Here is a 22,730-nt window from a genome sequence, read left to right on the forward strand (position 1 = left end):
ACACAGCAGGGCCCGGAAACAGACCCCTACGTGCAGACGACGTATTTTGATAAACATTCGAAGGCAATCCAGTGTAGAAGGGGTGTCTTTTTAACAAATGGTGCTGGAGCAGCTGCGTGTTCATTTTTCTAAAGGCCCTAAAGTCTGTATTTTGTACAATATAAACAAAACTAACTCAAGATGGAGATATAAACCCACATATAAGTCGAAAAAGGGTAAAATTGCCAAAAAACGTAGGGGGAACCCTGTGAATCTCAGCTACGGTATCCAAATCACAATCAAAGAAGAAAACAGATAAGACTTCTCTTTAAAAGCCTTCCTGAAGACAATGCAGTGACAGGCCGCAGAATGGGAGGGAATATTCGCAAAGCAAGTAAGTCTCCGGCAAAGGACTTGCGCCCACAATCTGCAAGGGACTCCGCAGACTCAGCGAAAAGCAACCAAGTAAAAAAACGGACGGTACTTAGGACACTTTGCTAAACCAGATGCCAGACGACGACAAGCACAGGCAAAGATGCTCGTGTCGTCAGTCGTCAGGGAGACAAAATTCAAACCACCACGAGCCGCAGCGCACCTGTCAGGATCGCGGTGAGAGAGGCGGACGGGCCCAGGGCCCGCGAGGAGTCAGTGGTGGCGGGGACGCTAACTGGTGCGGCCCCCTGGAGACACGCAGACCCACAGAAAACGGCCACGTACACGCGCCAGCCGTCCCACGACCAGGTGGTGTCCCGCCGCAGTCTACACAAGGACCTTCTCCGTAACGTCAAGCGGCTCTGTTTACAACAGCCGCGAGCCGGGGGAGAGCGAGTGTCCAACAAGGGCACACGTACGCGAACAGTCCCCGGCCGTAAAAAGGACCACGGCACAGATGTGTGTTCGCAGTAAGGCAGACACGGAAGGGTGGCCACCGCGTGACTCCATTCATATTCAACTTCACCAAAGGCCAACCAGTCTCTAGGACTGAGAGCACATCAGCGGCTGCCTGGGGAGGAGGAGGAGGAGGGATGGGTTCCGGCCAGGCCAGAGGAAAGGCTGGGGGTGACGGACAGGTCCGCCACCTTGAGCCTGGTTGGCACAGCAGGGTGTGCGGGCGTGTGCGTGTGCAAACGTCGCACTGTGCGCTTCGTATTTTTAAAACTTTTTTAACGTTCGTTTTATTTTTGACACAGAGAGGGACAGCATGAGTGGGGGAGGGGCAGAGAGAGAGGGAGACACAGAATCGGAAGCCTCGAGATCATGACCTCAGCCGAAGCCGGACGCTCGACTGACTGAGCCACCCAGGCGCCCCACTGCGCGCTTTAAATACGTGCAGTTTGCCGTACGTCCGCTACACCCCAAGAAGGCTGTGAAAACACCTGCTGACCCCACGCTTCACACCTGAGCGAGCACTGCTTCTCTGCCGGCTCGGGGCGTCTCGGAGGGACAGACCTGGAGGCGTGAGCTGCCCCGCCCCAGGGAGGTGTCCCCAGGGGCGTGGGGCGGGCCTGGCACCCAAGGCCACGTCCGGGAAGCCGCCGTCTGCGGGCAGGACCCCTGCACGTCAGGGGCAGGCTGCATGAGGAGCCCCGCCGGGCCCCGATTAAAACCGGACGCTTCGGACTCTGAAGGCTCGTGAGCAAACGTTCTCGGGGGCTAAATTCAAATAAGCGCGTGCGCGCAGCTGCAGGCCCATCAATAAAATGGCTTGGGATCCATCCCGCTGTCAGAGAACAAACCCGCATAAACAACACTCGTTTACGTGTCTTCAGGCGGGGCCCCTCCCCTCCCCCGGCCTCCCCTTGAGGCGAACCGCCACCTTGCTGAGGGAGAAAATGAACCCGCGTGTGTTCACAAGCTCACAGGGCGGCTTCGCCTTCGGATGCTTCGAAGCGATCGGCTGTGGCCTAGGTTTCTCGAGACCGACTGGCTCCACGTTCTCTAGACGAGGAGGGCGCTACGTAAACCAAACGACATCCCAGATGGCTTCTGGAAAAGACTAAGCGAGTCAAAGCAGGGTGTGCGTGCGTGCGTGTGCGCAACAGGCTAGGATGAGGTAGCTGTCAATTGTTCTCGCTGGACTAAAGAAAGGGTAACGGCGGGGGGAGGGGTGCCGGTGGTCGGGCCCCCCAACGGCCTGAAGAAGGGACAGCCAGTGGCCCTGGAGGACAGCCGGAAAAGCACGCGGCCCACGACGCACCATCCAGGCTGAGCGCCGCCAGATCCCACAGCCGACGCACTGCCTGCTGCTTCCTCCCTGACAGGCCCTGACCATCCACTGGGGACTAGGCCACCACACTGTCACCGCAGGCCTCTCCGTTCCCTCTGTCACACGCCCGCCCCGTGTTCCCAGCACAGAGCCAATGTTGGGCCCCACGGGCAGAGGGGATCAAGTGCGCAGACAGCAACCATCCCTGTCCCGCACTAGGAGGCTGGAGCACGGAGAGGGCGATGGCCCTGCTCCGGACTCATTCAGACAAGGAGGGGGCGTCCTGCTACGGACTGAACGTCTGTGTCTCCCCACATCCTTAGGTTGAGGCCCCAACCCCCGTGTGATGGAGCGTGCAGGGAACTAGGGTCAGGTGAGGTCACGAGGGTGGGACCCTGTGACGGGCTAAGTGTCCCGGAAAGAGCGAACCCCGAGAGCTTGTGCGCACTGTCCCCCGGGGGCGAGCGCCTGGTGGGAAGGCGTGGCCCGCAGCCACAACAGTCCTCTCCGGCAACAACCACGCGGCACCGTGGCCTCAGACCTGCGGCCTCCGACAGAGAGAACGTAAATGCCTGTTGCTTATGCCACCCGGGCTGGGGCCTCCGCTGCGGTGGCCCGAGCACAGAGGCAGATTTGGCCCTTAGGGGAGGGGGCCCAGTGACAAGTCCCTGACCGTGGGGACACGGCTTTGGAGCCGGTGACAGGCAGAGGCTGCGGGGAGCTTGGCCGAGCCACGTGCCTGTGTCGTGCGGAAGGCAGCACCGGCACGCGGCTGTTCAGCTGAGATCTCCGAGCGGAGTGCGGAAAGGGTGGCTTGCGACTCAATGCAAACGAAGGACGTGCGTCAGGAAGGAAGTGCCAGCATCCCGTACGGACCCCTGGTCTCATGTGACGGACCCCTGGTCTCATGTGACGGGAGGGCCCCACCCCTGTGCCCTTCCTCCCTTCAGCCGAGAACCTAGGTCTCCCCACGACACACGTGAGACATGCCCGGCCTGGGGACCGTCCACGGCCGCCTGACCAGTGCTGCCAGGGTCACGAGACACAGAAAGATGGGGACGCTGCCCAGGAGCGGAGGCGGCAGGGGTGACCAAACCAAGGCAGGGCCTGGACCGGACGTCAGGGGGCAGACAAAGTAGTGCCGACAACGGAGGGCGTCACAGGCTCACGGCAAGCAAGCCACGGGAGCGGAACACGCCGGTGACAAGGGAACACAGGCAGGGCTCGGCTGAGCTCTCTGTCCTACTCTCGAGAGCTTCCGGCAGATCGAGCTCATTCCAGCAGCACCTGGGGGCTCAGCCGGCGGAGGGTCCGACTCTGCTCAGGTCACGGTCTCATGGTTCGTGAGTTCAGGCCCCACATCGCGCTCTGTGCTGTCAGTGTGGAGTCTGCTTGGGATTCTCTCTCTCTCTCTCTCTCTCTCTCTCTCTCTCTCTCTCTGTCTCCCCACCCAATATAAATAAATACACTTAAAAAAAAAACTTATTCCAAAGTGAACGGTTGGCACGAAGTCACCCTGGACAAGATACTGTCTCTCCCTTCCTTCACCCATAAAATTGGGATAATAGTGCAAACTGTGTACTTACAGTTTGTTTTAAGAATCCAATGTGTCACTGCAAGTAAACTATTTAAAGCTGTGCTCGGGCAGGTAGTAAGGGCTCACGAGAGAAAAATAAAACAGAATGGAAGGATGGAAGGAGCAAGAGGACAAGTCCAAGCGGTCGTGTGCAGGAGGCTCTGGGGCAGGTGACCAGACGACTGCCTGCCGGGAAAGGGCTAGGACACAAACGCAGGGGCGCACCTCCGAGCCGCCGCGGGCTCGGTCCCAGAACACCGCAGTAAAGCAAATGTCACAATAAAGCGAATCAAATGAATTCTTTGGTTTCCCGGTGCACGTAAAAGCTAGGTTTACAACACACTGCAGCCTACTCACAAGGCGGTCACATCGGGTCTGCAAAAACGCACAGGCCTTAATTAAAAATACCTTATTGCTCATAGTGCTAACCATCGTCTCAGCTTCAGTGATTATAACCACTGATCACCAATCATACTACACATAACAATGAAAAAGTCCCAACTATTGCGAGAATGACCAAAATGTGACACAGCCACGGAGCAAACACACGCTGCTCGTTCGCCAGGACACAACCACGCTAACCGTACTTCCTCCTAGAAGCAGAGCTGCGTCAGGCACGAAGCACGACGCGGCAGAAGGACGGGGGAGCGCGAGTGCGGCTGGACACGGCGATGAGCACGACCCACGGGCAGGAGGGCTGAACAGGACCATCCGCCGAGTGGATCTAACAGGAACTGGTACAGCGCACCAGCCAACGACAGCACAATCCTTCTCCGGGACAGACCACATTTGGGGCATTTAACAAACCTTAACAAATTTTTTAAAGTGGCATTACACAAACTACATTCACAGACCACAAGGGAATGACACCAGATGCCAGTAACACGACAGGAAAATCCTCAAACATCTGCAAATCTAACAACACACATCAAAACAATAGGTCGTTTAGCAAAACGACTGAGATTATAAACTACGTTTACCTGAACGAAACGAGAGCACAGCATCCAAAAAGGTGGGACGCGGCTGAAGCAGTGCTCGGAGCGAACTTTGTAGCCGTGAACGCTTATATTACAAACCAAGATCTCAAATCAATAATCTAGGCCTCCACCTCAAGAGACTAGGAAGAAGGAAAGAAAATATACCAGGAGCGGGCAGAAGGAAGGATCCACACGGAGCAGAAATTAACGAGACAGAAAACAGAAAAGCAAAGAGAGAAAGGGGAGAAAGCAGACACCAGTTCTGTGAAGAAGCCTGTTTAACAGCGAACGTCTGGCAAGGCTGCAAAGACCAGAGAACACGGAGAACGTGAGGTAATAACGTCAGGAAGGAGAGGCTCCCGCTGTGGGTCCTGCAGACAGAACGGGAACTGTGTACAGCATCACACACAGGCCCTGACAACCTACATGGGACGCACCAATTCTCCCAGGTACCCAAATTCTCTGAGACAAATTACCCAGCCCGGGTATTTCTGTGACTGGCGGAGGGATGACATCGTGAGCGAAAACCACACGCAACAAGGACGCCTGGGTGGCTCAGTCGGTTAGGCTTCTGACCCTCGATTCGGCTCAGGTCACGATCTCCACGGTTTACGAGTTCAAGCCCGCGTCGGGCTCTGCACTGACAGCGCTGAGCCTTCTTGGGATTCTCTCTCTCCCCCTCTCTCTGCCCCTCCCCTGCTCGTGCTCTCTCAAAATAAATAAAAATATTTTTTACAGATTAAAAAAAAAAAAAACCCACACACAACAGAAATACCCAGCCTTAGATGGTTTGCCTGGGTGCAAACTTTTAAAAAGGAAGCAATGCCAGATCCACACATCCCTTCCAGAAAACAAAAGAGGACGGAATACTTACTAACCCATTTCACAAGGTCAGTATTATGGTGATAAAAACCAGACAAGAACAGTGCGAGAAAGCTGTAAGGCCAGGATCCCTCATGAGTACAAACACAAAAATCATCAGCAAGAAATAAGCAAGTTGAATCCAGCAATATGTAAATAAGACAATGCATTAGGGGCGCCTGGGTGGCTCAGTCGGTTGGGTGATCTACTCTTGAGTTAGGCTCAGGTCATGATACCAGGGGAACGGGATCGAGCCCTATGTGGGGCTCTGCGGGAAGCGTGGAGCCTGCTAAATATTCTCTGTCTCTCTCTCTCTCTCTCTCTAAAGTAAAAAAAAATTAAAAAGGACCATACGTTATAACCAGGGAGGGTTTACCTAGGGTGTCAAGCAGGTTTAGTACTGAAAAATAAATCAATATAATCTGCCATGCTGACAGCGTAAAGAGGAAAAACCACATCGTATCAATCAATTCAAAGAAAAAAACAGAACTTGAAAAAATTCAATACCCATTCATTTCAAGCCAAGACTAGAAGTGAGCTTTTACATCCTGATGAAAGACCTACAAAGGGGGTGCCTGGGTGCCTCGGTCAGTTAAGCGTCCAACCGAGGCTCGAGTCATGATCTCAGATTGAGAGTTGGAGCCGGCGTCAGTCTCTGTGCTGACAGCTCGGAGCCTGGAGCTGCTTCAGATTCTGTGTCTCCCTCTCTCTCTGCCCCTCACCTGCTCACACTTTGTCTCCCTCAAAAATGAATAAATGCTTAAAAAAAAAAAAAAAGACACCTACAAAAATCCCACATTATTTCCAGTGGCTTCAGACTGAACATCTCCCCACATCCAAGACCAGGAACAAGGCGAAGGCGTCCGCCCTCCTCACCCCACAGCAACATCACACTCGAAGTCTCAATCAGCACAAACTGTAAGTGGAGGAGACCAAAGGCATACTTCTTGGTGAAGATGTACAACTAACCAAGTTCACAGACAACAGAATATCTATGTAGAAAATCCCAAGGAATTAAACACAATTAAGCAAACAAACAGACAAAAACCCTCGCAGAACTGATAATTTAGTAAGGTTGCAGGCTGTAAGATGAATAACTAAAAAGTCAATCATTTCCATGTGATCAAAAAACAAAACAAAGCAAAATTTAGAACAGATATAAGAAAGACATACTTGGGTCCAAATCTATTAAAATACGCAGAACCTGTATACTGAAAGTACAAAATGCTAACGTAAGAAACGAAAGACCTAGATAAATAGAGATGCATACCATGTTCACGGAGGGAGGACCCAGCATGGTGCAGAATCAGTTCTTCCCAAACTGAAGGTGTCCACTTAACACGATACCAATTCAACTCCCAGCAGGGTTATTTTTGTAGAGAGAGCCAAACTGTCCTAGCACTTCTTTGGAAATTCAGAGGAACTAGAATAGCTGAAATGATTTTGAAAAAGAAGAATGAAATTGGAAGAGTCATACCACCTGATTTAAAACTTGCCATAAGACTGCGGTCACCAGGAAAACGGCGGTGAGACAACATGCGGATCAACACGGACACAGAAACAATTCAGTGGAGGGACGCCTGAACATCTTAAGGTAAAGAATAAAATAAAATAAATAAACGTTGACCTAAACTTCACATCTCATACAAAATTTAACCGAGCGTGGATCAAGGAGTTGAACGTAAAATGTAGAATTCCTGTTCTTTTAAAGGTTTTATTAAGATGAAAACTCACACCATGGACTAAGAGAAGGTAGTTCCAAGTCACATTTGACAAATATGTCTGAAACGCATAAAGGACTCGCAAAATTCAAAAGTAAGTTAAGAAAACAAAAATAAAACTGGGTGAAAGATGGCTAAAATATCTGAACAGACATTTCACCAAGGAGGATAAGCAGATGGCAAGTAAGCAATGAACAGATGTTCAACATCAGCGCCCATTTGGGAGCCACGTGGGAAACCTACGATGAGACACTGCACACCTGTGGGACAGCTGGCATTAAAAATACCACCAACACCAAGCACAGACTAGGATGTGGGTATTTCTGTTCAAGGAACTGCCAAACCATTCTCCAAAGCTAAACATTACCCAAGGTATTACCCAGAAATGCGACACCTGGGTATCTACCCAGAGGAAGGAAGACTGAGGGCCCCCCCCGGACACAATCTACACACAGCTATTTACAGCAGGCTCTAGTCAAGATGGCTCCAGATTGGAAAGAGCATAAATCCCCGTCAACAAGTACATGGATACAGTCTTTTTTGAAAAGCTGTGGGGCATCCACAGAGCAGAATGGGACGCAGCCACACAAGGGAGCAGCTACAACCAGACAGAAAATGAGCACAGAAGCAGCACACGTGGATAACACTACAAACCAACTAGACCAGCCACAGGGTGCGTGTCCTTGTCAAGTGCACACGGGATCTCCTCCGGTACAGACCACGTGTTAGGCCACGAAACAAGTCTTAATACGTTCGATTTATTAATTTGGTGGAATTAATTCAATGGAATTGAAGTAAGAATCAATAATGGGAAGAAAAAATGGAAAACACATATGTGGCAACAAAACAACACAGTCTTAAACAACCAACAGGTCAGAGAAGAAATCAAAGGAAATTAGAAAAGACTTGGAGATGAATAAAAACAAGACACGAGATACCCACACTTAGGGGGCACGGTGAAAGCAGTGCTCGGAGAGAAATTTGTAGCCATAAATGCCTACGTTGAAAAAGAAGAGAGTTCAAACCAATAACCGTAACTGCCTTCAGGAAATAGAAAAAGAAGGGCTTACTACACTCAAAGCTAGTCGAAGGAAGAAAATATTAAAGATTAGAACAGAGATGAGTTAAGTAGAGAAGAGCGAGAAAATCAATAAAGCCAAAAGTTGATTATTTGAAAAGATCAACAAAATTAACAAAACTTCAGCTGAAATGACTAACTGAAAAAAAAAAAAGAGAAGACTCAAATTATTAAATCAGAAATGAAAGACAGGACCCTACTTCTAATTTTATAGAAATAACAAGGATTGCCAAAGAAGACTGTGGACAACTATACATAGATTGGATAAGCAAGACGAAACAGACAAGTTCCTAGCAATTCACAAACTACCAAAACTGACTCAGGAAGAAACAAAAATCTGAGCTGACCAACAACCGGTAAGGAAACAGAAGCGGTAACAAAACAACAACAATAAAGCGTAGGGCCAGATGGCTTCACGGGTGAATTCTCCCAGACATTCGCAAGGGAATTAACACAATTCCCTTCCAAATTCTTCCAAAAAGTTAAAGAGAAGAAAACTCTCCCAAATTCATTCTAAGAGACCAGCATTATGGTGATACTACAAGCCAGGCAAAATACCACAAGGAAACTACAGGTCACTGACCCTTAGTGAACAGAGGGGTAAGAACCCTTAACAAGACACTAGCAGACTGAATTCAGCACCATGACCATGTGGGATTTATACCAGGAATGCAAGGTTGTCTCAACATGTGAACATCAACCACAGCAATACACCCCATTAACATAATGAAAGGGAAAAAAAACCCACATGATCATCTCAGCAAATGTAGAGAAAGAGAAAGCATTTGACGAATCCATCAACACTCAACCAACTAAGCACAGAGGGGAACTTCAACATGAAAAAGGGCATTTTTGAAAAAACCCAGAACTACTGCCAATCTCAACGGCACAAGGTTGAAAGGTTTTCCCATAAGATCAGAAATAAGACAGGGATGCCCGCTGGGGCGCCTGGGCAGCTCAGGTGGTTAAGCGTCCGACTCCTGATTTCAGCTCAGGTCATGATCTCATGGTCTGTGAGTTCGAGCCCATGCTGACAGTGTGGAGCCTGCTTGGGATTCTTTCTCTCTCCCTCTCTCTCAAAATAAATAAACTTACAAAAGAAAAATAAACAAGGATGCCAGCTTTTACCACTTCCACTCAACATACTACGAGAAGTTCTAGCCAGAGCATTTAGTAATAAAAAGAAGTATAAGGTATCCATTTTAGAAAGGAAGAAGTAAAACTATCTATATTTGCAGCTGCCACGATCTAGCAAACCCAAATAATCTGAAAAACCAACACTCATTAGAGGTAATAAATGCATTCAGGAAGCTGCAAGTTACAAAATCAATATACAAATTCAGTTATATTTCTATCTACCAGTAATTAAGAACCTGAAAAAGAAATTAAGAAAACAATTCCAGGGGCACCTGGGTGGCTCAGTCGGTTAAACGTCTGACTCCTGATTTTTGGCTTGGGTCATGATCTCACGGTTCATGAGTTCGACCCTGCATTGGGCTCTGTGTGACAAGTGAGGAGCCTGTTTGGGATTCTCTCTCCTTCACTCAAAATAAATAAACTTAAAAAGAAATCAATTCCATTTATAACAGTGTCAAAAAGAACAAAATACTTAGGAATTAATTTACCCAGGGAGGTAAAGTTTTATATACTGAAAACTGCTAAACATTGCCAAATGAAATAGGTAAAAAAAAAGGCAAGCCAAAAAAATAAATGGAAGGCATCCCATGTTCATGGATAGGAAGACTTTAGTGTGGTTAAGATGTTGGAAGAGTCCAAACAATCCTGAAAAAGAACAATGAAGCTGGAAGATGATGCTTTCTGATTTTAAAACATACTAGAAAGCAACAGCAGTCAGAAAAGCCAGTGTCAAAAGATTCCGTATCATAGGATTCCATTCTTTGGCCAGTACTGACAAAAATGGAGAATGTGGTTGTCACGCGGTTACAAAGGGGATTTTGAGGTGATGAAATTATCTGGTTCTCTGACTAGGGGGTGATTAAACATCACGGAATTGTACAACCCCCCACCCCACAAAAAGGGGAATTTTACTATAGAACAATTTTTAAGGTGAAATACAAAACATCCCCTGGTAACATTCTGCGTTTTATTGGGACAGTGAATGCACGCACGTGTGCACTTCTGTCAAACATGCCTACGGCACCTGGTGGGGGTGAAGGTGTGGGGAGTACTTTTATTGTGGACTTTCTTTAGAAGTGGAGGCACACAGTGGTAATAAAAAAGCAGACTGGCTCTTATTTGGTGTCATTACTGTTTCAACCTTGTCCAAAGAGAACACAGCGTCTTAGACCTGCACCCTGGTGGGCAAGTGCACTACCCCACCCTGCTACTCCACCAGCCGTACAACCGTACATTCTTCTGTGTGTTCCTCATGCCTCTGTAGAACCGTGGCTTCTCAAACGCTCGTGGAGTGTTTCTGGAATTCTGCAGGCTAACGCAGAGAGGGCACAAGGTGCAGACAGAGCCCGGCCCACAGAAGGCACCGCATCAGCATGAGCAGCTTTGAGCACAATTATTACCACCACTACCAGAGCCAGGAGCCATCCTCACTCTCAAAACCATGATGCATCCGAATCCTAGACGCGAGCAGACTCCCACAGTCTAAATACTGTCAGGCTTCAGAGACCCAGAAAACACGCTTGCACGTGTGTCAGAAAGTAGGTAACAGTTAACGCCTGTCCACTGTGGCCTGTTTTTTGTTTTTACATTTATTTTTGAGAGACAGAGAGAGGCAGAGCACGAGCCGAGCCGGGGAGGGGCAGAGAGAGAGGGAGACACAGAATCGGAAGCAGGCTCCAGGCTCCGAGCTGTCAGCACAGAGCCCGACGCGGGGCTTGAACCCAGGAGCTGTGAGATCATGACCCGAGCCGAAGTCAGATGCTCAACCGACTGAGCCACCCAGGCACCCCCCCTTGTGTGGCTTGTTCTTAATGGCTGAAAATTTGAAACAACTCAAGCTCTGAAAGTGGGTTAATTAAGTATACTTTGGAACAAACCATGCATTAACATTTATAGTCTGTAAAAACATGGGAAAGTGTCATGTCATCAAGCGGAGAAACACGGTTTGAACGAGGGGCTTGCTTCACTGTTTATAAAACAGCAAGACTCGAGGTAAAGCTGAGGGTTCCAACAGACATGTGCGTGCAGTCTCCCAAAATCGTACTCAAACGAGACTCCATGTTTTCCTTACTTTTCTTCCTCAGCTTTGTACTCCCAAGGGGACAAAGAAAATAAAGGAAGGGACAACATCAAAAAACCTTTAGAAGCTGGAAAGCAGACGGAGGAGTGGTAAACAACTCAAAAGCTCAATCCTAGGCCAGTGGAGGGAAAGCCAAGAAACTTCTCAGGAGTCTCAGGACTGGGCATGACCAGTAGTCACTTCTAGAGACGGAGAAGATAGGGCTCCAGCTGGAAGATTGCTTGGAGGTGTGTGCGTGTGTGTGTGTGTGTGTGTGTTAACTTTTCAGGAAATAATCACAGGACTTGCCAAACACGTACAAGGAGGCTCTTCACTTAGTCTCCCTTGATGGTGACAAGTGGAACCAAATACAGTTCGCTATCAAAGCCAGGACCACTGACACTGGAGCGGCCCCGGAGGCTCACACTCGCTGGCCTGCGTGAGATCCTGGACGTGCACATCTGTGTAGCCACCACGGCCAAGACGCGGAGCTGGGTCAACACGGAAGGCCGCTCACACCACCCTCTCGCAGACACCCGCACACGCCTCCCCCCAAACCCCAACAACGCCCTCTGATTTCTGGAACAGACTGCATAAAGTCGACATTAATTAGTCTTTAAGGGTTTAGAATGCTCCACAGACACCATGTGGACCCGGAAGTATCTTCCCGGGAAGCATCTTAGTTATGAATTCCATGCGTTGATGCTTCTAAGACCGTGCAGATTATCTACTTCACATGGTTGAATCTGGGAAGCCTGCGGTCTTTGAGGAAGTGGACCGCTGCTGCGAAGGCAATGAACCAGTAAGCATAAACCCATGTGTAGAACTCCCATCATACCCCTCAGGTGGCTACGGGATCTAGCCACGCCTCAGCTCGTTCCTCATCTGGATGACTACCTTCTCTTTCCACGTCGGTCTGTTTTGCTAGGAGCTTATTAATGTTATTCCTGTTTTTCAAAGGACGCTTTGTTTCAATAATTTTCTCTGCTGTTTTTCTCCCTTCAATTTCATTACTTTCTGCTACTTATTATTTCCCTGTTTCTGCTCCTTTGGGGCTTATCCTGCTCTTCCTTTCTCCAGGTCCTCAAGTTGAAATAGATACTAAAGACCTCGTCCCTCTGAGCGCTATCCACTTCCACGGTACTGAGGGAGCCCTGTCTCGTGGATTCCCGTACGCGCCTCTCCGTGACCAGTGGGACCGCTGGCTTGTGTTTACTCCTCCTTCCAAACTTCCTTTCTCACACGCGGGGCATCTGGAAGTGTGCTACTTAATGTGCAAGCGGGAAGAGACTGTCCTACTGTCTTCCCTTCACTCCTAGTTTGAGTCTGTTGTGGTCAGAGAGCGGACTCCGTATCTGATTCTTCCGAGTCTGGTCACGACCCCGGGCGCGGTCTGTCTTGGTGAATGCCCAGCGCCCTTGAAAGGAGGGTCCCGCTCCCCGGGACCCTGTGGTTGGCGGTGACGTTGAGTTCCTCCATGACTGCGCGCCGTTCCTTCCGGCAGTCTTGCCTTCGGAGCGGTGCGGAGGCCTCGACCGCGAGCAAGGGTGTCTGTTTCTCCCGCGGCTTCTACCTCCTCTACCTCGCTTCACGCTTTAAGCCCCGCTGTTGGGTGCAAACACGTTTGGGGAGAGCACGTCTTCCTGGTACACTGATCCTCACATGATGTCCCTTTTCGTCCATGTGATGTCTCTTCTTTGCACTGAAGTGTGTTCTTCTGATGTTAATGAACGTGGCCACGCCCACCTGAAAAAAATCAATGCTCGAGTGGCGCCTCATCTTCCATCCTTCCCTTTCAACCCACCTAGATCGCTGGGCTGGAAGGGAGCCTCTTGTCCACAAAATGTGGTCGGCTCCTGTGTTTTCACCCACCGGCCAACCTCCAGCTCGACTGGTGCATCTAGATCGTTTCTATTAGAAGTAGTTACGGATTTGCTCAGGCTTAAATCTATCGCTGTGTTATTTGCTCCCCGACGGTTCCTCCGTTTCTTACTTCTTGCCTTCTGGCAGGTTCCTCGGATGGTTTTAGGAGTCCTTTATGATTTGCCGACGGTGGTTTTGAGTTCAGCAAACCAGACCACTGTTTTGTGGGTGCCGCAGGCACTCGAACACGCATCTGTCCCTGGGCCCGGAGGCATGACCGTGCCGGCGGTGAGGGGTGGATGCGGGCCGGTCCCTGTGCACTCGGGAGCACCACCACCGCATGACCCTGTGGGTTTCCAGCCACCCGGGGCGAGTCAGCCAACACACGAGGGCGGCAGAGGAAATTCCCCTCCTTCCTCCATTAATGTGCCTTTCTATCCAGAAGCTTCCTTCGCGGTTCATTAAGGGCAGGTCCGTTAGGGACAAACTTTCTCACTTTTGTCTTGATTTTCTTCTCATTCCTGAAGCGTATCTCCCCTGGCTGACTGCGTGTTTCTCTCGGAGCCTGAAAAATGCTGGTGCACTTGACCTGGCGTCCACGTCTGCAGATGAGACAGTGTCCCTGTGGACGGTGCCGCTTTCGAGACTCCGCCTTTAACTTTCAGAGTAATTAGCAGGTGTCCCGTGTGACTTTGCGGTTTGACACTGTGTGGGGTTCCGCCCAGCTTCTTAAATCTGTGCATTTACGCCCTTCACCAAATCCTTCAGAAAATTTTCCAGCTTCCACCTTCGTCTTCCCTCTGGGGGTCCAATTAAACACATGTTTGTCTCCGAGCCCTGGTCCCAGTGGCTCTGCTCCGTCCGTTGGCCGTCAACCTGTTTCCCTGTCTGTCTGTCTGTCTGCCTGCCTCTGAGCTCACGACTCTCGTCTCCGACCCACTGCTGAGTCTGCCCGTGAGCTTTTCATTTTGGTTTTGCTGGAAATTTCCATTGGGCTCCTCTTCCCTTTCATTTTTTTAACTAATCTCTCCTTCTTTGTTGAGGTTTACGGTTTTCTCATTTAAAGAAGATCCGTAACTGTTTGCTGAAGCACTTTTCTGATTGCTCTGCGATCCTCGTCGGATAATCTGGGCACCCGCTGCTGCCTGCTGGCTGTCCGCCCTCTTGGGGCTGTGATGCCTGGCTCTGCGGAGGGCAGACTGCTTACCCACCGCATCCCGCGTCCTACTGAGTCTGCTTTTGGCAGGCGGCCCCGTGCAGAGGCGGTGCCAGGCCCGGGAGGCAGGTGCAAGTCCCCAGACCCGTGGGCCCCATTCACACGACGCTGGCAGAGGTGGGCCCTGCAGAGAGTGGGGTGCAACCTGGTCTCCCCACGGGGTTCCACGGACACCAGCGACAAGGAAGCAAGGACCACCCTGCTGCTACAGGTCGGCATGAGGGCTTCCTGCCGAGCCTGGGTCAGCGGGAGGGGGTGAGCAGCCCCCCTGCCATCTCGCCCCGGCTCTCCGATGCCGAGGGGTGGGACTCCGATTCCCTCTGGGGCAGGGAGACGTGGGTGGTGCCCCCGCCCAGCGGGGCACAGAGACCGACTCCCCTCGCCCTGCTGACACACCCGGCACGGCCTGCTCGGAGGGCTGGAGAGGAAGGTGGGTCCCCACTGGCCCGGCGGACACGGCCGGTGGGGACTGAGGGCCCTGCTTGCTGTCGTGGGGCAGCTGCCGGAAGAGACACGGCCCACCCGGCCACTCAATCCAGACAACGCTCAGGGTTTGCTGCAGCGGCTACGTGCCAACAGGGAAGACAGAACCAGGCCCTGCTCCGCTGAAAGGGTCCCGAAGCCGCCGCTTAAGTCTCCCCCGGGGTTCCCCTGGTTTGCTGGTTAAAGAGCGATGTTCCGTAAGCACACGTGTGCGCAAACACTACACGTATGCACTTATCACACCGCCTGCACCTCCCATCCTTTATCACGTGCGAACGCGTGTGGGATTCACGCGTAACAGACCTATCTGCCAGCACGTGTCCCCGTCCCTCAGGACCACGGGCTGCTCGTGGCCGGCGGGCAAACCGGGGCACGGTGCCAAGGGCAGGCCACGAGCAGCCCACTCGTCTCCCTGGGATCTCAGGGAAGCTCTGCAGGAAGGGGCGGGAGGAGCACGGGTCACGAAGGTGGGAGGGCCCTCCCGGGGCTTCCCACCCTCCCCGAGGCGGGCAGCGAGGCCCACGGGAGGAGCTGGGGCAGAGGGGCTGGCGCCCTCCCCTCCAGTCCTTCCCAGCCCAAGGGCGGCCTCGAGGGGCCCCGTGTGCGCGGCTTTCCAGGAAAGTAAAGGTGGCACGTGACACAAGGGAAACTGAGGCACGACACAACTCTGGAATGCTTACCGGGAAGGGGACGCCTGGAGGAGGACAGGCGTCGGGTGCACGGGGTGAATGGTGATGTGAACTGCAGGGTCCACCTGTGCTCCAGCAGCTGAGGGGCTGGCAGGACCCGAGAAAAGGGCCCAGGTCAGGGGCTCCCGGCAGGTGCCCTCGCCACGGGGCACAGGGGGGAGCGTATCAAGTCACGTGTGGTCTCCCGTAGCCACAGCCCTCCCTCGAGTGCGTCCGGGCGAGCGGTCCACACAACCGCCGACCCAATTTCTATTAATCAGCCACGAAGGCTCTTCTCCCTCAGCTGCACTCACCAAATGAGGCAGTGGGACAGGCAGCTTTGATCTTGACGGAGAAGAGATCGGTGATAAAGCCTTTTACTCAGGTTTTAAAAACAAATAAAAAGGAATCGACCTGAAGTGTGCCAGCCCACGCAAACACGAGCGCGGCTGGCCCCGTGGTGTGGACGGCAGCCAGGGGCCCAGATGCCACACCCGCATCTCTAGGGGGAGGCGCCGAGGGCAGCTCGGGCCGCAGCGGAAGGGTGGGCGCTACGGCAAAGCCCGGACGCGGCGTCTCCTCCGATTCCAGCACTCGGTGCTCAGTACGGGGCACCCGGGGCGGCAGCCCAGGCCCCTCAGGAGCGGCACCAAGCACACCCCCCCGCCCCCCGCTCTTGGCGGGGCTCCCTGGAGGCCACTCTCGCGGGAAAGCCCAACCACATCCCAGACCTTGGCTGAGCCCCTCTGCCGCCCACCTCGCCCACTCACCGTCAGGACCCGGGCAGACCCCACCCGCTCTCCGGGGCCCCGAGCCCACCCTCGGACTCCAACAGCTGTGCTGCTCGCTGGGCTGGGGCTGCGCCTGGAGGCCGGGTGCAGGGGCGTGCTCTCCGCTTCTCCGCGCGGGGGTGCTCCCGCGGTACGCGCTCAGCTGACCCCTTGCCGAGCCCTCTTCCAGGTCCCCGCTCTGGGCAGCCCAGGGGGCTCCTATGCTACGGATGCGACCACTTCTTTGCCCGGCAGGCTTTGCTGCCTCCACCGCTCTTGGGAACAAGGCCACATCCTTACCGGGACGTCACCCGGCCTGGCCCCCGGGCCCTGCTGGTCTCTCCCCCCACGTCACGTCCTCACACGCACCACCTCCCCATGAAGCCCGCAGGCCCCCAGCGCACCTGGCCTGCCCCTGGACCCCCCGCATCGGCAGCGGCCCGCTCCAGTGGCACGTCCGCCCTGCTTCCCACGGCCCGACCCCGCGGACTTGATTTGGGGAGCAAGTCCCCCAAATGCCCGTTAAACGGCGAATTCAGGGGGTCAGAGCGGACGTGCCCAGGCTCACCAGCCTTTCCTCCTCACGCTCGCCCAGGACACCCACACTCGTACCTGAACAAGTCAGGGAATAACAAACTGGGGACTTGGAAACTTGGTGGGTCCCAGCGACAGCGAGGTCTGAGGTGAAGGTCCTGACACAAGAGAAGCTTTGGAAACGACGGGGAAAGCTGGGACCCAGAGGGCGCTGCCGCCCTGGGCACACTTCTCGCAGGGACGCCCACAGCCTGAACGCAGCCTCACGCAGGTGAGGGACTAGCCCTGGGGAGAGGACAGGGCCCGGCCACCTTACCCTGCGCGAAGCAGGGTCCGCGCCCATCGAGCGCCCTGGCGGGGGCCCAGGCATGTCTCTCTGACCCGCCAGCTGCACCTGTGCCCACGGCAGGCTCTCAGAGACCCGGAGCCGACGCCTGGACTCCCTGTGCACCAAGGGATGCCGGGGGGACAGCGTCAGCCTGCCCAGAGGCCACATCCCAGTAACAAACTGCAACAGTGGGGCCCGCTCGGGGACCCGTGGGGAGCTAGGAGTAGGTCTCCCTGAACACCTCCTCCTTGGACGGCTCTCCCGGTCCAGGGAGCGAGAGGAAGGCCGGCCCGCCGCTCGGCACCAGGAGGTGTTCAGTGTCGGGACGGGGTCCAGAGGAATGGAGAAACCCTGAGGAAGACAGGCCGCGTCGTGAGCTGGCCGGACACACGGGCTGAAGGCCGCCTGGCGGACACGCCGAGGTGCCCTGTGAGTAGCTGTCTCCCGAAACAGGGCCGTCTCTTGGGCTCTGGACGAGCCCCTCAGCGTGCTGGACGCAGGGGAGTGTCTGTGCAGAGGTGGGGTGGGGCGGAGCGTGCCGGGGCGGGGCGGGGAGGGGAGGGGAGGGGAGGGGAGGGAGGACGATGCTGACATACCTGAGCGAGCTCACCTCCTCCCTGGAGACCGGGAAGCCCCGCTCGGAGGCGCTGGTCTGGCACTGCAGCATTTTCACCTCCACCTCCAGCTGCGAGCGAGAAAGCACGGGCGGGTCAGTGGGGGTGCTGCGGCCCACCTCCTCCCCCTCGGGCCCCTCGCACCTAGATCCGGCCCTCGACTTCTGGGGGGGGAGGGCGCGCCGGGGGCCGAGCCAGCGTCTCCGGGGCCACCCCATGTCCCGGCGGCCCGGGGCAGCAGGACCTCGGGCCCTCCAGCCACGCAGACACAGCCTCCCCGTCGGCACCCGCCTCCGGGACAACAACAGACACGCGCTCCTTCCCGGGACGCAGCTCCCGACGCCCGGCTGTCCCTCGGGGCACCGCCTGGCTTACCACGTGGCTTACCACGGCAGACGTGGCTCTGCGCCCGGCCACCCAACGGCGGCCTCTGCGACCGCTGTGCGCCCGGTTCCTGGACCAGAGCAGGCACTCGGTAGCCAGGCACGTGACAAGAGAGGGAGGCAGGTCACGGTGGGCTGGGGCCGCGGGACCCCAGAACCGACCCCCAGCCTGCCCTCGGGCTCCTCAGGCGCACCCAGGACGGTCTGTTCTGGTCCAGACATGGCTCTCGAGCCTCCACGTTGGGAATATTCGTGCTCAGCCGGTTTTCTGGCCACCTCAGACCTTGGGGTGCTGAGTGCCCCCGACTTCTCAGCGTCCAGCCTGTCTAAGAGGGGCCGGGAGGGCCAGGGAGGGTGCAGGGCAGCCTTCACCTCTCACGGGGCTCTCCCGGGAGGTGTGGCCGAGGGGGCGGCGGGCACACCACAAGAACACGGACTCGCCACCTCTCGCCACTCAGGTGGAGCTCGTCAAGGGGCGGGCGCCACACCAGACCCAGCCGTTGGGCAGACAGCCTCCCCGGAGGCCGACGGGTTGTTACTTTGAGAGACAACCGCACTCAGCCGAAGAAAGAAAGAAGGTGTGAGCGGACAGGTGTCTCAAGCTCCGAGCCACCACGGGGGCCCCTGAATGGGACAGTGACGGTGACGGTCGGGGAGCGCTGCCGCAGGGGCTGATGGGGTGGGGGCGCAGGGCAGACAGGAGTCTCCCCACCTTGGCAGGGCGTGGCCTGCATGCAGTCAGCCCCCACACGGCCTCTCCCTGTGGTGGCCTGTGCTGATGCCCCAAAGGGAGGCCACTCGACCTCCCCACGTGACTCTCCACGAAGGCCCAGAGGACAGGTGACTTCAGGGAGAGGCCTCCTGGTGCGCCCACCACAGTGCGGGCTGGGAATGACGTGGCCCGGGTGAGACCGACTGCGGCCCTGCCTCGCTACCCCCTGGGCCGCGTGGCTGAAATGTCTGCCCCTGAACTGGGGCGACCGAGAGCTCCCGGGGCCGGGTCGGGGGGAGCAGAGAGTGTCTCCACGTTTTTGCCTTCCTAGCTCGAAGGCACAGTCTGCTGTGCTCTCTTCTCGAAAACATCTTCTCCGGGTTGTTCCTGGAAAGGTCCTCCTGAGGCAGCTCATTTAGGAATTCTCAGGCCCGAGGCACCCGGTGTGTAGGAAGCCCCGATTCTCATCATCGAGGTCGCGAGTGACGCCACCACACAAGCGGGTGACCCCAATCCTGCCGAATGCAGATTAGAGAGCAGACATGAGCTGGAGCGGCCTCGGCGAGGTCCCCAGAGGAAAGGACGGTCGGGGTCTCCGCACACGGCTGCCCGGCACTGCCCGATGGGCTGAGGTCCCCCTGCACAGATCAGGCACTAAGCGACCACTCGGTGGCACCAGCACGTGGAACAAGGCCTGCTCACACCTGTGGACAAGTGGCGTCCCCCGTGTGTCCCACGTGTGGCGTGTCCCAAAGCCTCTCTGCCCCTCCCCCAGGAGCACACACACCCCTGAATGGCCAGGCGCGCCGCTCCTACCCGATGCCACCCACATGCTTACGCAGTGACCGGAGGTCCCTGTGTGTCTGTCCTCAGGCCACAGCCAAACAGGCCACCGGGCACGCTGACCTCGCTGGACCCAAGGACTGTCCTGGAAAGGCGCAGAAGGGGCCTGAGTCCAGCCTGGGCTGATCCCTTGGTCTCCTTTCTCGCATGTGTCGGGCTGCTGATGTCTTGGGCAGAGGAGGCGTGCACACTCACGGCGGCTACCTGCCCGCCCCACAGAGAAAGCCGGGCTTTGGAGACGCAAGACAGGACACTTCCTGGAGACGTCACCGTCCGGGCCCCAGACCTGTCACAGGCCCGCTGCGCCTTGTTCTGGATGCTGTGAACCACACGCAGCCTTCAGATCCAAGGTTCAGATGGGAGACACGATGGGTACGCACCCCAGAGGCCTCCGGAAGGCACCCCGGTCACCCAGGCGCCACCCACGGCCAACGGGGGCCAACGGGAGCCACCAGGGGGCGGGGCTCTGGAGAGTCACGCCTCCACTGGCAAGTATGAGCCGTCTCTTCCCCTACTTGCTTATCAATTTCTTGTTACAAAAACAGGAAGACGGGCTGCACGCTGTTTTGTACTTCGGTTTCCTCACTTAGCATATTTTGGAGATATTTCCAAACCAGTGCCACAAGAGCCCCTCCGTTCGTGTTCGTGGCTTCATGGAACTCTGCCACGTGGACGCCCCACCTCTTGCTGACACGTCTCCCACGGAAGAGGGTTTCGCCGCTTCCACCTGACGGCGTGAAGTCAGTGCCGAGGCAAGGCAGCTCTTGGTTCCCCGCGTGCAGGCGGATCCCCAGACGGTTCCTCCCGCGGCTGACCTACCGCCCCCGGGAGGGCCCAGAGGTGCCCGCAGCACGTACCCCGAGGCACGACAGCCCCGCTGCTGTACGATTCCGCGTTGTCACTCACCCGCTTCAGCGTCTGCTTCTGATCTCCAGCCACCGTCCTGACCACAAGAATTCCAGGGCGCCTTCTCTCTCCCTCCCTCCCTCCCTCCTCAACCATCAAAGCAAAACAAAAAAACCTTTTTAGAAAACACCGGGACCACGGTAAACGCACAGACCGGAGAGAGGGCAGCTGAGGACACGATCGTCCGCCCGGCCCCCGGGGGCGCGGTCAGCCTCGCACACTCCCTGCGGGCAGCCGTGCTGGGGGATCGCGTCTGGTTACCCTGATGTGCCGCTGCCGTTCTAAGTGCGTGCGTGTCCCTGTATCGTCTGACTCGTTTCTGTATTTGCAGGACTTAACATCTCTGTGTAATCTTGTTCCCCACCCTCAGTGCGGTCAGGAGGCGGTCTCCGCGCAATCCCGTCAGCTGCGCAAGCCAGGGCCTCCCTCCCTCCCAGCCGGACGGCTCGCACCCCCACGCCGGGAAGCCTGGGCGCGTCTGGGGCTTGGCTGGAACGGCTGCTGGCATCTTCCTACTTACGGCCTGTCAGTTTCTGGCTGAAATAGATGCGCTTTGTTACGCTGAGAAATCATCCATATGTTCCTATTTTATGAAGACGGAACATGGGGTTTCTGGCAAATGCCTTTTCGGCAACTATGGAGCACATGTCCTAAAACCGAGCCAGCCGGCCGGTGAGGGGGAAACCGCGGGCGTGCCCCAGCACACACGGCGGCATCGGCAGCCCGAGCCCCAGCACGCACACGTGACGCCCACACGACACAGTTGTCGCTCGCCCCCAAAGAGCTTCCCCTGTCCGTGCTCCGGGTCCGTGTTCGGAAGGCCTAGCGGAATTTCCCCCAAAACTGCCTCAGCCCGGTACGATTTCGGTCTCTTTTTGTTGGGGGAGGGCAGGAGCGGCTATTTTGTGACAACTTTATAATTGTTTTCTTTAACGTTTCTATCTCTATCGCTTCTGGAGTCAGTACTGATAGGTTGTACTTTCCTAGAAAACAATTCATTCAGTTTATTTAAATTGAGCTATAATTCAACTTACATTTATTCTTTTTAGATGGTTTTTTCCTTTCCTGTATTTCCCTTTACCAACGAGGTGAAGTTCATGCGCGGTCAAGTGCGTGAGCCCCACATGCCCACAGGTGTGGGCACGCCTGTGGGATGCCAGCCACCCCAGCAAGACCGGAAGGGGGCCCCTGCAAGCCCCTTCTGGCCAGAAACTCCACGATAATTCTTAGTCCTCATTTGGGTAGTGACGTGTCTATTAATTTTTTACCAGAACTGTGAATAATTCATACGTTTTACTGGTTTTATTTCCGAGCACGAGCGTTTGGATTTATTTATTATTTCCGCCATTTTTCACTTTCTTATTAACTTCTGCTTTGATCTTTACAAATTCCTACTTTTTGCTCTACTGGGGTTTATTTTGTTTTCTTTTTCTGAGTTCTTGAGCTGGGTCTTTAATCTGTCTATATTCATTCTTTCCTGTTCAATAATATAAATATTTAATCCACGAGTTTTCTTCTGAACTCTGCTCTGTTTCCCACGGGCCCTGAGATGTGTTTTCTAGATTCCGTGTACGTCCACATCTCACTGCTGCCTCGACCCAAGAACTGTTGGAGACGGAGGTTTTGGTTCTGGTTTTTTTTTGTTTCTATTGTTTTTTTGTCTGTTTGTTTAGGTCACCATTTCAAATTCCTCACCTCGTGATCTGGTAAGTGTGTTGGTTACATCTATTTGAACTTAGGAAGGGTTTCTGTATTATCAATATGTGGTGAATTTTGGTGAATGTTTCCTATAAGCGCTTGATAGCAAGAGTGTCTT

General features: G+C 54.5%; 1 protein-coding gene across 5 annotated transcripts in view; it reads right to left on the reverse strand.

The window, feature by feature from the left end:
* The window catches only part of MAD1L1 (mitotic arrest deficient 1 like 1), a 317,511-nt gene that overhangs the window by 95,035 nt on the left and 199,746 nt on the right, over nt 1–22,730 (reverse strand). For all 5 annotated transcript variants that reach the window (XM_042921292.1, XM_042921291.1, XM_042921290.1 and 2 more), the window contains one exon: nt 18,053–18,141. In XM_042921292.1, the coding sequence (XP_042777226.1) occupies nt 18,053–18,141 (89 nt within the window). The remainder of the gene's footprint in view (nt 1–18,052; nt 18,142–22,730) is intronic.

This window comes from Panthera leo, chromosome E3 (genome assembly GCF_018350215.1).
Source record: "Panthera leo isolate Ple1 chromosome E3, P.leo_Ple1_pat1.1, whole genome shotgun sequence".
NCBI classification, from domain to species: domain Eukaryota; kingdom Metazoa; phylum Chordata; class Mammalia; order Carnivora; family Felidae; genus Panthera; species Panthera leo.